At 38.4% G+C, this 14477-nt stretch overlaps 1 protein-coding gene across 1 annotated transcript in view; it reads left to right on the forward strand.

The window, feature by feature from the left end:
• Window positions 1-11981, forward strand: part of LOC108508890 (beta-mannosidase-like) — a gene marked incomplete at its 3' end in the record, with an annotated part of 30010 nt that extends 18029 nt beyond the window's left edge. The window contains exons 7-11 of the mRNA XM_017838043.1: window positions 2311-2421; window positions 7899-8050; window positions 8982-9099; window positions 11234-11320; window positions 11814-11981. Of these exons, the coding sequence (XP_017693532.1) occupies window positions 2311-2421; window positions 7899-8050; window positions 8982-9099; window positions 11234-11320; window positions 11814-11981 (636 nt within the window). The remainder of the gene's footprint in view (window positions 1-2310; window positions 2422-7898; window positions 8051-8981; window positions 9100-11233; window positions 11321-11813) is intronic.
• Window positions 11982-14477: the final 2496 nt, after the last annotated feature.

Below are 14477 nucleotides of genomic sequence, written 5' to 3' on the forward strand. Positions count from 1 at the left end.
ACCTAAAAAATCCACTGCGCAGGCTCGAAGGGTTAATGACCTTTCCCAAATCTTCGCTCGCAAAGACTGGCCATTATAATTAAGGAAAGATGTAAAGGCTTGGGAGATTAAGAAAATCACTATGTCTGTTCTAGCTGACGAGTAGGTAGGTGTATTGAATTAGGCAGTGAGCCCAGTGTGGCACAAAGAGGTATGAACTTGCACAGAGAGCAGTTCCCTACTGCAGAACTGAACCTAACAGCCCAGGCTCAGCCCAGTGGGCAGAGTGGGAGCCCTGGCTGTTCTCCATGGGAGCTGCTGTCTGCTTCACTGCTACGGGACAGTTAGATCTGTGGGAGAGTGATGTGCTGTGAGAAGGAATTTGGGGCTTTTGACCATTCTGGCAGTTAATAACAGTTGAGAGTCAGCCTTCAAATCTTTCTGTATTTTACTGGCTCTTCTGGTTTTATATATTGCTGTGTAACTCTGCATTTGTTTTCCCAGTTTGACTGCCTTATGTGTGTATTCTTGAGTTCACTTGTCAGTTTTTTGAGTGGAGAGAAAACATGTGTTAAGAGGCAAGCAGGGTGTTTATGTTCTAGTGTGCACACTCAGTGACTTGCATACTTATGTGCTTTGTTTTATTTTGACACAAAAGCATACAAACATACAATTTTTGTTACTGTTGTCGTCAGATATGCAAGTTACGTGAGCAATTGCAAATACCCGGTTTCATTTAAAACAACCATTAGTCTCTGCTTAGCCTTTTAATGGATTACATTAAGCAGGAACTGCAAAGTGAAACTTCAGACGTTATTTTTGTGTATATAATTGCCCCACCACCAACCTCAGAAGAGATCTGTTAATGTAGTGCAACTGCAAGCTCGTGAGGAAGCACTTCCTTCAGAGCAGAGGCAGCAGCGTTTCATTATTCTTTGTGCACAAAAGGCTTTGCTGCATGAATTCACATCAGCTGATTTTCGAGAAGCCCTGAAATGTGTTCTCGTGTATCGATGAGGCTAACAGAGCCCTTAGTCTGTACACAGATATGTGTGGTGCATGTTGGATACTGAGACCTCACCAGAAATTAATTTCTAGTTGAGAGTATATTGCAGATTACGTTGCAGAGTCGGTAGGTGTTTGAGTGGTGCGTATCACCCAAGATGTGTATCAGTCTTCCTGCAGTTGCCACACAAAGTGCTATGTTGCCAACATGACAGTGTTTTGCTTATCAGCTAATGGTGAGCATAGGGATGACATCATTAGTGGCCAATGAGACACTCCAGTCCTTCCAGGCAGCTGCGAACACTCCCTTGTTGTTGAGGCACACGCTGATTCTGTGCTTCCATTTGTATCCGTGCAACACAGAGATTAGTACTTCTGCACAAGCAGTTATGATAATTCTGTATCAGGGAAGCTGAAACGTTGGTAGATACATTATGATTGCATCCAAGTATGGCTACAGCAAAACATATTGTTGGGCTGCTCTCTGGCCTCAATTTATTTGAAAAGATGAGGCACTCCTTGCATGACTCTATTTAGTGCTGATCCCTGCATTGTTTTGTTGCATGCGTTATTGCTTTCTTTCCACAATTTCTGTGTTGTGCACTCAACTGGCAAATGCTGGCAACAGGATGAGCAGCAGAAGCAGGCTGCTGGAATGAAGATATAAATATTACTCAATGATTAGAAAAATGAGAAAGTTGAGTCATTCTGTCGTTCTAGAGGTAGTGTTTTATGTTTGTAAAAGTTATGGAGTACTAATGGTGTGATTAGGAAGCTTAGAGAAAAAGCAGGAAACACCGAAAAGAAAGAATGAAACTTAGAATTTGTCTGAAAAGCTTGAAGTAAGTGAAGCAGTCAATGTAGTCACATATTACCGTAGTAGCAGTTCAAAAGTGTCCCCACTGTTTATAGAATGTTGCATGTGATAGTTAAAAGCTATCGGTGAGAGGAGGTGCATGATTCAGAGGCTAGTGAACTATGTCTGCTCCTGACACAGATATTTGGGGTTTGGAGGAGTAGTCTGTCAGTGTGCCTCAGCTGACAGGTAGCAGCTAGGTGTGTGCATGCATGTGTATGTGTGCTCATGGCCTGTTGTGGACACAAGATGAAGTGGCAGCCTGGACTTTAGTGGAAGAAATCATACTTCTCTCTAAATGGTTTTCACCTCAGAGCTGCAGCTGATGAAATCCCAATTAGCCTACCACAGCTGAAGCACAAAAGCTCATTACACTTGTGGTAATTCACTCAAAGACATCTGAGCCCACAGGTGCATCTTGTGCCTCTTTTTATACATGTTGCACTGACTTTCTCTCTTGTCTGTTCAAGAGTTCTGTAGTAGAGGCTTGGTGGCCAAATGGACATGGAAAGCAAACTGGATACAACATGAAAACAACTTTTATCATGGAGACAGGATACCAGATTGAGAAATTTTCAAAGGTGAGCCCTTCTGCTTAATTACATCTGGCATTGCACTGTTGCTGGTAGGACATCCACTCTACACAGCAGGTATCTAGAGCTCTTTAATATTTTATTGGATTGTAATATGCATGTGAAAATGCTAATGAGAAATAAGATTTTTTTTCATGTCACAATGTATGGTTACCTGTTACCTGTTTTCTGGTAGTCTTAGCTTGTATGGATGCTTACTTGTATTGAGACTGGAAGATGGCTTACAGTTAGATGGAAATCTCAGAAAAGAGATATACTTAATATACTGTGCTGGTGGCTTTGAAAAATCGTTTTAGATTTCTGTAGATTATGTGAAAGGTTTATTACTGAGATTTTTCTTGTTAATTCAGTTTTTAAAAAAGTTACGCGATAGACACAGTCCTAAAAGCTTAACATACATTCATTTATTAGAATGTTGATAGATGTGCTTCAGGTTTAAGAAGAGGTAGCATCTTAAATATATCCATGAAGGTAATTTTGGGGGATATTTACATTGGGGTTCCTGTAACACACTGGCTGTTTAATTATCTGTTTGGTTTTGCTAAGAACCCTAGAGAGGTAATTTCCACTTGTCCATTAAAAAGAAGAATCATAGAGATTAGGCTGGGCTCCTTATGCCATCAATATGTGGAAATAACCAAGTAAATTTATGCATTTATTAGGTGGTTCTGATGTATATTGCTTCACTAAAAATTAGTCTGGTCATGAGGCATCTAAAACTGTTATTTGCCATAACATTTGTTCATGTGAAAAAACCCTATGAAAAAGCAATAGCTTCGGGAGTCCTGGTCATTATAGGACTAGCCCTTAGTTTGATTATGAAGTCATAATAATAATTCTTTGCTATTATTAGTGATTTAATTTTGAAACAATTAAAAAACCCACACCAAGTAAACACATTATATTATGCTTGGAAAAACTAGTTATGGGAAATACAGCTATAAAGCCTATAGAAAGGAAAATTCTGTTGTTACTGTGTGAAAAATGCACAATGACAGGAAAGCTAATCAGTTCCATTTGTGTGGTTGTGTCAGAATACTTCATAGAGCTCTGTGGCATGTGATCTTAGGGACTTCAAGGTCTTCAAAAGATATTTAGAAGCCTGTTCTTTTTTTCTCCTTAAGGGGAAAGAGGGGGAAAGAAAGCAAATGCACCACACAGTGGGCATTATAAATCAACCAGCCTTTAAAGCTTTATATTGTTACGTCTAGTCTTCCTTCATGTATTTTGTGAATCTCTGTCTTGGATTCTGACAGGGGCACCAGCACACCATCACCCCCACCCAGAGCTGTATGAGTGGAAAAAGGCTCTGTATGCAGTTTTCTCATGTTCTAGCACAATTTTCTCTTATGTCAGCAGGACTAAATAGCAACACTCATATGGCTTAACAAGAACTTTGAGTAGTTCAGGAGATACAAACAGGGATTAATGTTCCTGAAAGTTGTTCTGTTATCGGTTCTGTTGTCTATCTAGTACAGACTGTATTCAGGTGAAATACATTACCCACTCCCACCTTTTTTTTTAAGAAAAAAAATTATTGGTGAGACGTTTCACAAGTGGTTTGTCTCCATATGAGCATCTACTTTACTTTGGACAGGCAAAAACCTAAGGATGAGAATTGTACATGTGAGAAAACACAGCTTGATCTTATGTCAGATTTGGCTACTCTTAACTTGAACTACTCTCTGGATTCTGACATGTTAGAGTAGTCTTCAAAACATTAACTAATCCTTCAGGAATATTTCTGGGTGGTCTTCCAGTATGTACTTTCAGGAGCTCTATAGAGCTCTAACCAGCTGTGCTGGGAACTTCTTTGGCTGAGGGAAGTACTTACTCATTCCTGTTCAGAGTAGCAGAAAACCAAAACAGAAGAAAGCCAATATCCAAGATGGGATTGGTTTTGGTTTTGGTTTTCCATTTCAGTATTTTGGTTTAGAGTTTGTTTCTCAGGATAATGTGAAACAAAGTCACAGCCAGAAGTTATCTCAGAGTGAAATTGATTGTCTTGAGTGAGGGTCTATCCAGTCCTATTTGCTATTGATAAGTTGCTTGCCATGCCTACATCAAGGAATTTATTACCTCTTTCATTGCCTCCATTTGTTTGCTTTTCAGTTCTGTTTCCCCATCTTTCTGTATGCTTATTTCTTTAGCACTCTACTATGAGTTTTTTGTTTCATTAGGCTATTTTAGTACTTGAAAGATCTCAGCCTCTAGCTGTCTTTCCCTCCATCCCTTTACACCCTCTTTTCCCCCCAGGCCTTTTAGTATGACTTGCAGAAGTCTTTCCTTTCGGCTTTGTAGTTTTCACACCGCTTTCATGCTGCATGCTAATTTGTTAGGTCACTGGGGCATTCTGTGATCTTATTTCAGCTCTAGGCATCTTCATCCTTATTACTTTTCCTACTGCTAAATCTGGGAATGCCAAATGTGATCCACAGGTCACTTAGCTGTGTACAAAGCCTTTGTATGTGACTTAAAAAGACAGGTATCTCTTTCTTAATTATGCACAGAACCAGCTGACTGATCTGTGGCGGCTAGAGAGCCTCTTCAGTGTGCTCCAAGACTGGGAGAAATGTTCAGCCCTCAGGCAGCAAGCTCTATCAGACAGATTTCAAGGTGGCCAAGGTTTTGGTAGCCAGAAAGGCATGTAACTAAGCATACCAGATGCTAGTTGTCTCCCCTTGCCCTTCTTTTACCCCACGAGGCAGAAGGAAGCTGCTGTAGGAACAGGAAGATGGGCTGTGTTACCAGATGGGCCCCTGGGGAGTAATGGAGTTGGAAACACAAAGGCACTGAACCTTGGAAGTCTGGGAATGTGAGCTGAGGCTAAGGAGCTTTTCCTCTTGCTCTTGCTGTATGGGTGGTCCTGGCTGAGTGTTTCAGCCTCTTAGGTTGCCTCGGATTCAACCAGTTCCACTTGAACATGAATAAAGCGATATCACATTACTTCTGTTAGTAATATAAATACTCTATTACAAATGCACTCTGAGACAGTCACAACCTGCCTGATGACATCGATGAAGAGGACGTCCCAAATACTTTTGGAGCCCTTACTGTAAATCCCATTCCACTTTGTGCAGTAAAAAAGAGCCACAATAGAGACTGAGTTTTTCTCCAAGTAACTGAATTCACTGAGGAAGGTAATTTTTGTAATGGTTATTTTTTTTAATTCAACTTCTCATGTTAAAATAAGTCTGCAAAATTCTAGGATTGGATGTAAGACTCTTGTCCTAAAGCTAAGTTCATCATTTTGACCTATATTCAACCAACCCAGTGAGCAATGGGATTGCAGCAGAAAAAAGGGAGGGCACACTGTCCTCAGTGCACATATGTGCACAGAGATATTGGACTGGGAATCTGAAATGTTCTCAGTGGCCTGACTTAGTAGTTTTTCTCTAGCTGAGAGTTTCTTTAGTGATATGGATGCTGAGTCCCACTTGCCAATAATGCACTGTTGTCCCTGGGCAAGACTGTAAAACTGCAGGACTTGGGCCAATCCAGTTTTTTTAATTCATTCAGTTTCTATCTTTTGGTCTCTGCCATAATGCAGAGACCAATTTGGTTCAATTTGAGGTCAGTGTTCTGCAGCCTCCACTCATGCATCTGGTTTGTCATATGCATTGTCTCTGTCCAGATGTTTGGTTAATAATTGTTCAGTTGACTTAGAAGCACCAAAGAGGAAGCAAATAAGTGGTAATTTTCTTTTACTTCCCTACCTCTGGAAATAGTTTGCTGTCTATATGTGTGATTTTTTGATAAAATTAAAGGTTAGAAAATGCAGTCCCATAGTGGGATTAGTAATTTTCCCAGCCTTGTTTCGTCTGTGAAATAAAGAAATAAGTTTCGTCTTAAAGACGGGTATATCCCTTGCACTTAACTAGGTTAATTTTAGCCTGATTTACTGACAGATACTTGCCTCAACTTCAGCTTGTGGCAGAGAGGGAACAGGCTGTACTTTACTAGCTGACCTTTTGAAAAGGTAAAGCAAATAGTCATCTGAGGGAGGAGTGGTTGCTATCTTAGGGGTAGTCTAGAAAAAATGAGGTTCTTGCCTTCCTGACTCACACCAACAAACCTGTTGCTTGGTGTGAGTTGGCTGAAATTCGCTATTGGCTTTCCTCCACTTTATTTACTTTATTTAATTTCCCAGTTATCTCCCTAATAGGAGGCTTTTCTCAGTTGTGGAAATGGATTTTATTTCTTTTAAAACTATTTTTTCCTTTTTAGCAATTGCGGAGAAGGTTTGGGTTTTTTTGGTTCAGACTTTTCATTTGTCCCAAAAGAGCAACAGGTACAATGAAGAAAAAGAGTTTTCTTTCTGGCTTGGATAAGTTGAACTGGAACAAGGATGCAGGAAAAAAAGAAGTTTCAAGCCTCCCTGAACAGGATATTTTCTGTAACACTTTGCAGGTGCACAGAAGCAAGCATGGCAGCTGCTCTTCATCTGCTCCATGGCAGATGGGGAAGACACCTGTACAAATAAGGGGACAGAGCAAAGTACTATTGCAGTGAACCAAGTGCTCTCTCATGACTGTAGAATTGACTGTTTATGTCAGTGCAATCAGGATACCCCTTAGAGCAGCATTGTAGCTTTGACTGAAGTAAGGTCCCAGAATAAATATGGAATGATTTCCTAAGAACTTTTATTCCACCTGCAACGGGACAAAGGAATGTTTTCTTGTTTCAGCATCTACAGTACACAGTGTCATATATTAGGCTGAAGGAGCAGCTGTAAAAGTTTGGCTTCTGCTTGAGATGTGCTTTTATCTGGAATGGTCTTTAATACCTTACACGAAGTTAGTGGTTATTTAGCTGAAGTGGTCTCTTTGAAACCATATTGCTGACCTTGCTGTTCAAAAGCAGCTGTGAAGGCCAGAGGGCCCTTCACTTGGGAACCGTGATTGTGTTTGCATGCATACCTTTTTAATAGGTGTAGCAATTAAAAAGATATCATTTCAGGGCAGTAAAAGAGTAAGATTTTGCTTTTACTAGGTGAACCTGAAGATAGGCGTTTAGGGGCAGGACTTACAACTGAGCTACTGGATCATCCTTCTGTGAGGAGCATATTGCAGATTGAATGGTGTCTCTGATCTAGTGCAACCACTGTATTCCTCCCACTGGTCATCAGCTGGAATTTTAACTGAATTCTGCAGCAAGCAAACCTGCATCTGTCTCTTGCTTACATACATGTGTGCATATGCACAGTCATTTGCTCATGCTTTCTCTCTCTCTTAATATGATAGTAACTTTAAAAAGTGAACAGGTTTATTGGAAGAATTATTTTCAGTCCTGCTACAGTGTGTTTTAAGCAAGTAGGAGTTTAGAGATAAGACCATGTCTTTTGACTCCTTGACAAATTCTATGCTGTTAGTGTTCAGTTCAATTCTTTTTGTAATGGTTTTCTGTATTAATTTTGTTTTAATTCATTTTTGTCAGCTTTAAATCTAAGTTTCATGTCTTCACAGGCTTATTTTCGGACAGTAGAACTCGTTCAGGAGCCTATTCCTGGCTCACCAGGTCTGAGTTTCTACTTCAGAATCAATGGCCGACCCATTTTTCTGAAGGGCTCGAACTGGATTCCTGCAGATTCTTTCCAGGACAGGGTGACCTATGACACGTAAGCCACATTTGATGTTCTCTAAGGATAAAGGATCATGTTTTCCTCCTCCTGATTCTCTATACACCTTTATGAAAGGTTGGCTTTAGTGGGTGGAACTGCTTTGAAGGTAGTACACTAATTATTGGGGGCTGGAGGCTTCAGAATTAGGGCTTTATTAACATGAATAGATTGGAGTGTCAAGGCATGTAAGTGAGATTACTGATGGGAAGGTGATTTTTTTGTAGTTCATAGGTTACTGGCCTTTTGGGTATTTTTATGGAGACTATACTGTACTTTGACTAAGCTTTGCTCTGGGTAGTTGGAGAATCAGGACAACAGAGCATGCTGCAATGTGCATTCATATGCAATTTAGAGGCTGCCAGTATGATTTAAGGACAAATGTCTGGAGCCTGAAACCCTTAAAATGAGATTCAGGGTCTCGGTCTTTCTCCTCACCCTCTCATTCCACTGTTCTCACTATGCATTGTGGAACTCACAAAGAGAATATACTTTTCTGATTGTGTTTAAAAGAGAATATGAATTCAAGTGATTGACATACAAAGCAAGTAATATCTAAGAAGAAAATGAACAATATGATTAATAAAATAGAGTATTTCTAAATCTAGTCATGCCAAAACTTCTGTAAAAGCACTTACTCACCTGTGTCACTCCATCTATTCTGTAAGTATTAACAGGAACAAGCAACTTTTTCTGCACAAAAAATTACTTTTTGAGAGCTCTGTCAAGGCATGCAGGCTTAGAAACCAGAGTATTTTGATAATTTCTGTCAAAGTTATAAGTCTTAGTTTGCCTGCTAATGATTTAGGTTTTGTGATTTTGTTTGGCCTTTTTGTTTGTTTTTTTTTGTAGGGGTATTTGTTTCTTTGTTTGTTTGTATAACCTTAGAAACTCCTAAGTGATACAGTTTCACAAAACTTGTATTTTACAGATTAAGGCTACTCTTGAAGTCTGCAGCAGATGCTAACATGAATGCACTTCGGGTTTGGGGAGGAGGAGTATATGAACAAGATGAATTTTACGATATTTGTGATGAAATAGGAATAATGGTAAAAGCAATAAATGCAGAACACTTATTTAAAAACTGACAAGAACCTGTAAATGAAAATTCATTTTAAATGAACAAAAATAAGAGAATTAATACATGCATTCTAACCATCTTTCCAAAGGATATTGTAAAGTATCAACCCGAGAAGTTAGATCAACCTGTTTTTTTGTTTGGTTGGCTGGTTGGGTTTTTTAATTTCTTTTTAATTTGAATGGTTTCTGATTAAAAAGGCTGTCTGTTGAATCTAGAAGTGATATTTTGGAGACTTTACAGAAGTCTGTAGAAGTTAGCCATGCTTTTCTCAGTTGTGGAAATGGATTTTATTTCTTTTAAAACTATTTTTTCCTTTATAGCAATTGCTGAAAAGGTGTGGGGTTTTTTGGTTCAAACTTTTCATTTGTCCCAAAGTCAAACATGGAAGGCTTCATCCAGACGGCCATTTTGAACAAGCTACATTTGACTATAAATGTAGCAGTAAGGGGAACACCTATTGCAATCACTAGACGAGTACCTTCAATTATATGAGCTTGGAGACACGTATTAATAAGTTTTGATGAAATAGCAACTAGATGAATGAAGACCAAATTGCATCTGTTATTAAAAATCCTGGCAAATGTGTTTGGTGTTGCTCTGCAGCATAAAAAGCAGGGAAACAGAACTCATACTTTGCTGCCTTCCATACGTGCTTGGGGAAAAAAAAAGTTACATCTATTTTAGTCATCTGAATGAGTGTCCTGATTTTCAAGGCTTCTGAAGACTTACAGTTCTTTCATTTTTTACACTAGGCACCTTAAGTAGGCCACTTAGATCTGTGCTTATACAGTGCTCAATACAAGATTTAGATCCTATTTAACAGCCAAAATAGCAAGTAGATGCAGAAAATCAGATCCTTATTCTGGAGGGGGTGGTGATGGAGGTTTTTGGTTTTGTTTCTTCTGATGGTCTTGCAAAGGCTTTAAAGTGCCTTGGTGTCAAACTGTGCTTAAGGAAAGCCAGTGATAGCTCACTGAGGGAAATAGTGAGAGAAAGTTTCTTTCAACAGAGAGTTTTGACTCCACACAATCAGTCACTAAAGGATTATGAGTACTCTTTGGCAATAGCTTTGCTTTTGTGTACAGTGTTAGGATTTTAACAGTTACTAATAGATCCATTACCCCCCACTGTCTTGTGCCCTATCTTCAGGTTTTTTAGGGAATGTATGCTGAAAAGAGCCATGGAAAAGCACGTTCTCACTGCAATCAAAATGCAATTACATGAGGAACTGGTCTGTCTCTCTCTGTTATAGTATGGTGTTCAGAAAAGTGTAGTCTCCTACAGACTCCTTTGGGTTAATGTGCTCCTCGTAGAGGCCTTTCCATTAACATTTGAGATAGACTAGCAGGAGTCTCAAAGTTACAGCAGTTTAATAAACAGAACAGGTAAACAAAAAATCTTAACCATCTCACTGGGCTTCTTTCCTTCCCCCTTTTTTTTGTAATTCTTCTCCTTCAAGGTACAAATGGAGTTTATTGTTGTTGAATTGAAAGGCTTGTTGTTCTCAATGATATCTACTTGATTGTTCTTTGAAGAGAAAAATCACTGTGTTTTTAGAGGATCTAGTTTGTTTCTGCCCCTCTTACTGTGTAAGATTTGCTATTTTTTGGGTTCATTTTGTGTGGAAGTGTTTTCTTAATGAGTACACTGACATCGATTAAGTGTGCTCGATACCACGCTGGAAGAATTACTGTCTCTTCTCATTAAGTAATGGGGATTTGGTGTTACACCTGAAAAGTAGTAATACAGAATTGTTCTGTTCAGCTGCAAGTTGCCCCATGTTCATGTTTCTAATTATTCTTTTGAAACTTACTGAACTCCTCCTGCTGAGCAGTATTGCACTCCTCAGTGTAGGCTGTCAGGATCTGATTCCTCTGATATTGAGGACAACCACAGTGGAGTGTGCACATACTGAACCTCAAGGAGGACATGACTGTCTTGGTGGTGCTTTCCAAGAATAACAAATAAAACATTTAAGTTTAATTTTTTAAAATAAATAACTTCTGTCTGAACCGGATTGTGCATCCCAATAAGTGTATATTTTTCAATTATATAAAATAATTTGCTAATGGATTTTTTTTAATCTTTTCTTTTCCCTGTAGATTTGGCAGGATTTTATGTTTGCCTGTGCACTTTATCCAACTGACCAGAATTATTTAGCATCTGTAAGAGCAGAAGTTCTTCATCAGGTATTTTGTCCATGTGTCAAAGTTCTATTTCCCATTATCTATTTTTGATTGACCAACTGTATAAATTAGCTTTTCAGAAGTGGTTTTTTGGAAGTGTTTATTAGTGTACCTTTATGTAGCAGTATATACATAAAACATAACCTTGGTAAATCTTCTACTACTTACAGGAGCAGTCAGTCAAGCAGACTGTACAGAATTTACCCTTCACATGTGTCTAAGTAGATGAGGATGGAGGTACACATGTGCATATGGTAGATATATGTCAGCATGTTAGAAGTTTGCCTTTCTGAAAGTGTATGTTACAAAAGTTTGAGCCTAGTGGCAAGCTGAGGGAATAGTGAACAGTGCAGCTAAAAATAGGAATTGTAGGCTAAGTATATGTAATATGCGTGTGAACTTGTAATTCAAGTAGTAACAAAGTGATTTTTAAAAAGAAAAAATTTTGAAGATAAGTAATTTTGCTTGACTCCTGAAACTGTAAATTGTATTTCAGGTGCGACGTTTAAAATCTCATCCATCAATTATTCTATGGAGTGGTAACAATGAAAATGAAGCAGCAATTTCAACCAACTGGTTCTCCATACCTCATGCCGAAAGAGAGAGATATATCAGAGACTACCTGATGCTTTATGTGAAGAACATACGAGAGATAGTTCTTAATGTAAGTGATCTCAAGAAACTGTAGGGGAATATGCCTTGGCAAATGGTTTTAAGTTGGGATTTTCTTTTTTAATCCTTTTGAGAAATTAAACCCAGCACATTATTGAGAAATTGCCTTTTCCAAGCTCTTCTAAACAACTCTCTAAACTTAAGGGTTATTCTCAGAGTAAAGCAATACAAAAAATTACTTATACCTTTAGCATTTTGTGATATGTAAAGGAAGACCTGAAAATGTAGTGGATCTTGCTTCTTTTTTCCTTCTGATTTTTTAATACGTCCACAAATGCCTTCACTGCCAGTGGACACAAATCAACTTGCCCATTAATTAATTAATCTAGATGATCAGGTTTCCTTTTTGCTGATTTTGTTGAAGGATACTGTAAGAAGCATCTAACAACCCTCTGGTCTTTTAATAGCAGTTGAAGAAATCCATAAAGATGTCATTTTTTCAGTGTGCTCTTCCAGTATTTGACTGAAGTTTTTTGGCTTAAGCAGGTTAAGCAAAAGTGATGCTAAACATTGTCCCCATGCTGATGTCCTCATTATATTGTGTGTTTTTGAAAGAACAGAATAGTGGTCTTCTACAGTACATGAAGGCAAAAGAAAATACTTTGACGTAGAACTAAAACTGTGAGCATGCATTCCACAAACATGTGGAATCTGTAAAGTCTACTGCAGTTTGGTACTACCCATTTTGCACAGCTTTTCTAGTTTTATTTCTCCTCCTAGAAGTATTGCAGTTCTTTATTAGTTAATGGAATCTACTTTTACCTCTTTTTTTGTGTATGTAGAGTGAAATTGATTGAAAAGTCCCAATATAGGGATTGACAAACAATTCTTGAACCGTAGGGAATTGTAAATTTTCCTGTTAGCTAAGAGACAAAATGCTCTAAAAATTTCGTCCGGTTAGAACTTTCTGCTTCAACAAGAGTATGAGTTTTTATTTACCTAAAAATGCTAGTGGCCTTTTCCTACCTACTTATCCCATGTATAGTATGATCTTACTGACTCCAGGGTACGATAATTTTAGTCTAATTTCTATCCTATTCACAATGAGATGCATTTAATATTATAAGGCTCATGACCTGACATTTCCTTTTGCTAAGACATACACTCAGTGACAGCAGTATTATTGCTTGTCATTGGAGGCTACTGGCATTGTCAGTGTAGTTGTACTCTGAGAATTTAGAACATCTTTCTACAGGAAAAGATTCGAGGAAGCAACAAAAATGAAACCAGGTTTGAAAGAACCTGCTGAAAAGGATCCTGCTTTGAGGGCAGTTTTTCATTCTAAATGGTAATAGTGTCTTATATTCCTGCTTAATGTGTTGATTCTAGATTTCTATACTGAGCTATTTGTAGAGGTATGCTGTGCTATTTCTGTGATTAGCTACATGAGTTAGATGGCCAATGCATGTGCAGCAAAGTGAGGTGTTGTGACTTGATACTGGGTTTTAGTTACAGTTTACTTGTGCAGCATTGCCATCCCATATGGACCCTCTTTTATTTTAAATCCATAGAATAACTATTTTCAGTGCCAGAAGGAACCATACAGTGAAATAACTTCAGGTCCTCTATAATACAAGCCAGCTGAGGAAACCTGTAATTACTAGCAATAGTGGACTGTATAGTTTAAGAAGACTGCTAACCTTGAGCTAAAGACTTCAGGGATTTCAGGATATCCTGTAGTAACTTGTTTCAGTTAATTATTAATTACTCATTTAAACAAAAAAAAAGTGTGGAGGAACAGAACTGTTTCTTAAAATAGGAAGCACATGTCTGATTGTGTTGCTGTGTTGGAGCCAATTGCTGTAACTTGTGACTGGTAACCAGCTCAGGCCTCTATCTTACTGCAGGTAGGGTGCTAAATGAATTAGACCTGCAAAAGGATTCCTTCAGTACTTTGTAGGGTACTGTTAAAAGATTTAGTATTGTAAGTCTACTGAGGCTATAAATAAAGGCAGATCTGAACAATTTGAAATGTAACCCTTCTTGTAGTCTCATCTATCTTAACATGCAGAGCCAGGTAAAATGACAATAACCTGTAATGATACCATCTAAGCATTAGAAGCAGAACACCTTGGATTTGTTAGGACTAAATTTAGGTGACTGTTTAATGAGAAAGGAGAAAATCATGGCCGTGTTCCTGCAAAAACACCGCAAAAGTAATAATTTTCCGTGAAGAAGTCACAAAGCACACTTTTAAATAGCCTTCATTAAGAATTTAGAAGCATATAAAGATAGAAAATCTCTTGATGTTAGGAGAGAATCCCTCAGAACAGTGGAGCAAGCAATATCATGCCCAGCTGTCCTCCAATAACATAAGTAAGAAGCTAATTAAGCAAGTAAAGATGATGAATGCTAGGACATAAAAGGGAATGTTTCCTGGGTGGTGACTCAAAAATTTGGAAAAGGCATGTTTTCCCTGCCCCACCTTTTCAAAATATGGTCCATGTATATAGATGATAAAAGCCAATCACTCTGTGAGGGTGTTGTG

This window comes from Lepidothrix coronata, unplaced genomic scaffold (genome assembly GCF_001604755.1).
Source record: "Lepidothrix coronata isolate B3197 unplaced genomic scaffold, Lepidothrix_coronata-1.0 Scaffold322, whole genome shotgun sequence".
Lineage (NCBI taxonomy): Eukaryota > Metazoa > Chordata > Aves > Passeriformes > Pipridae > Lepidothrix > Lepidothrix coronata.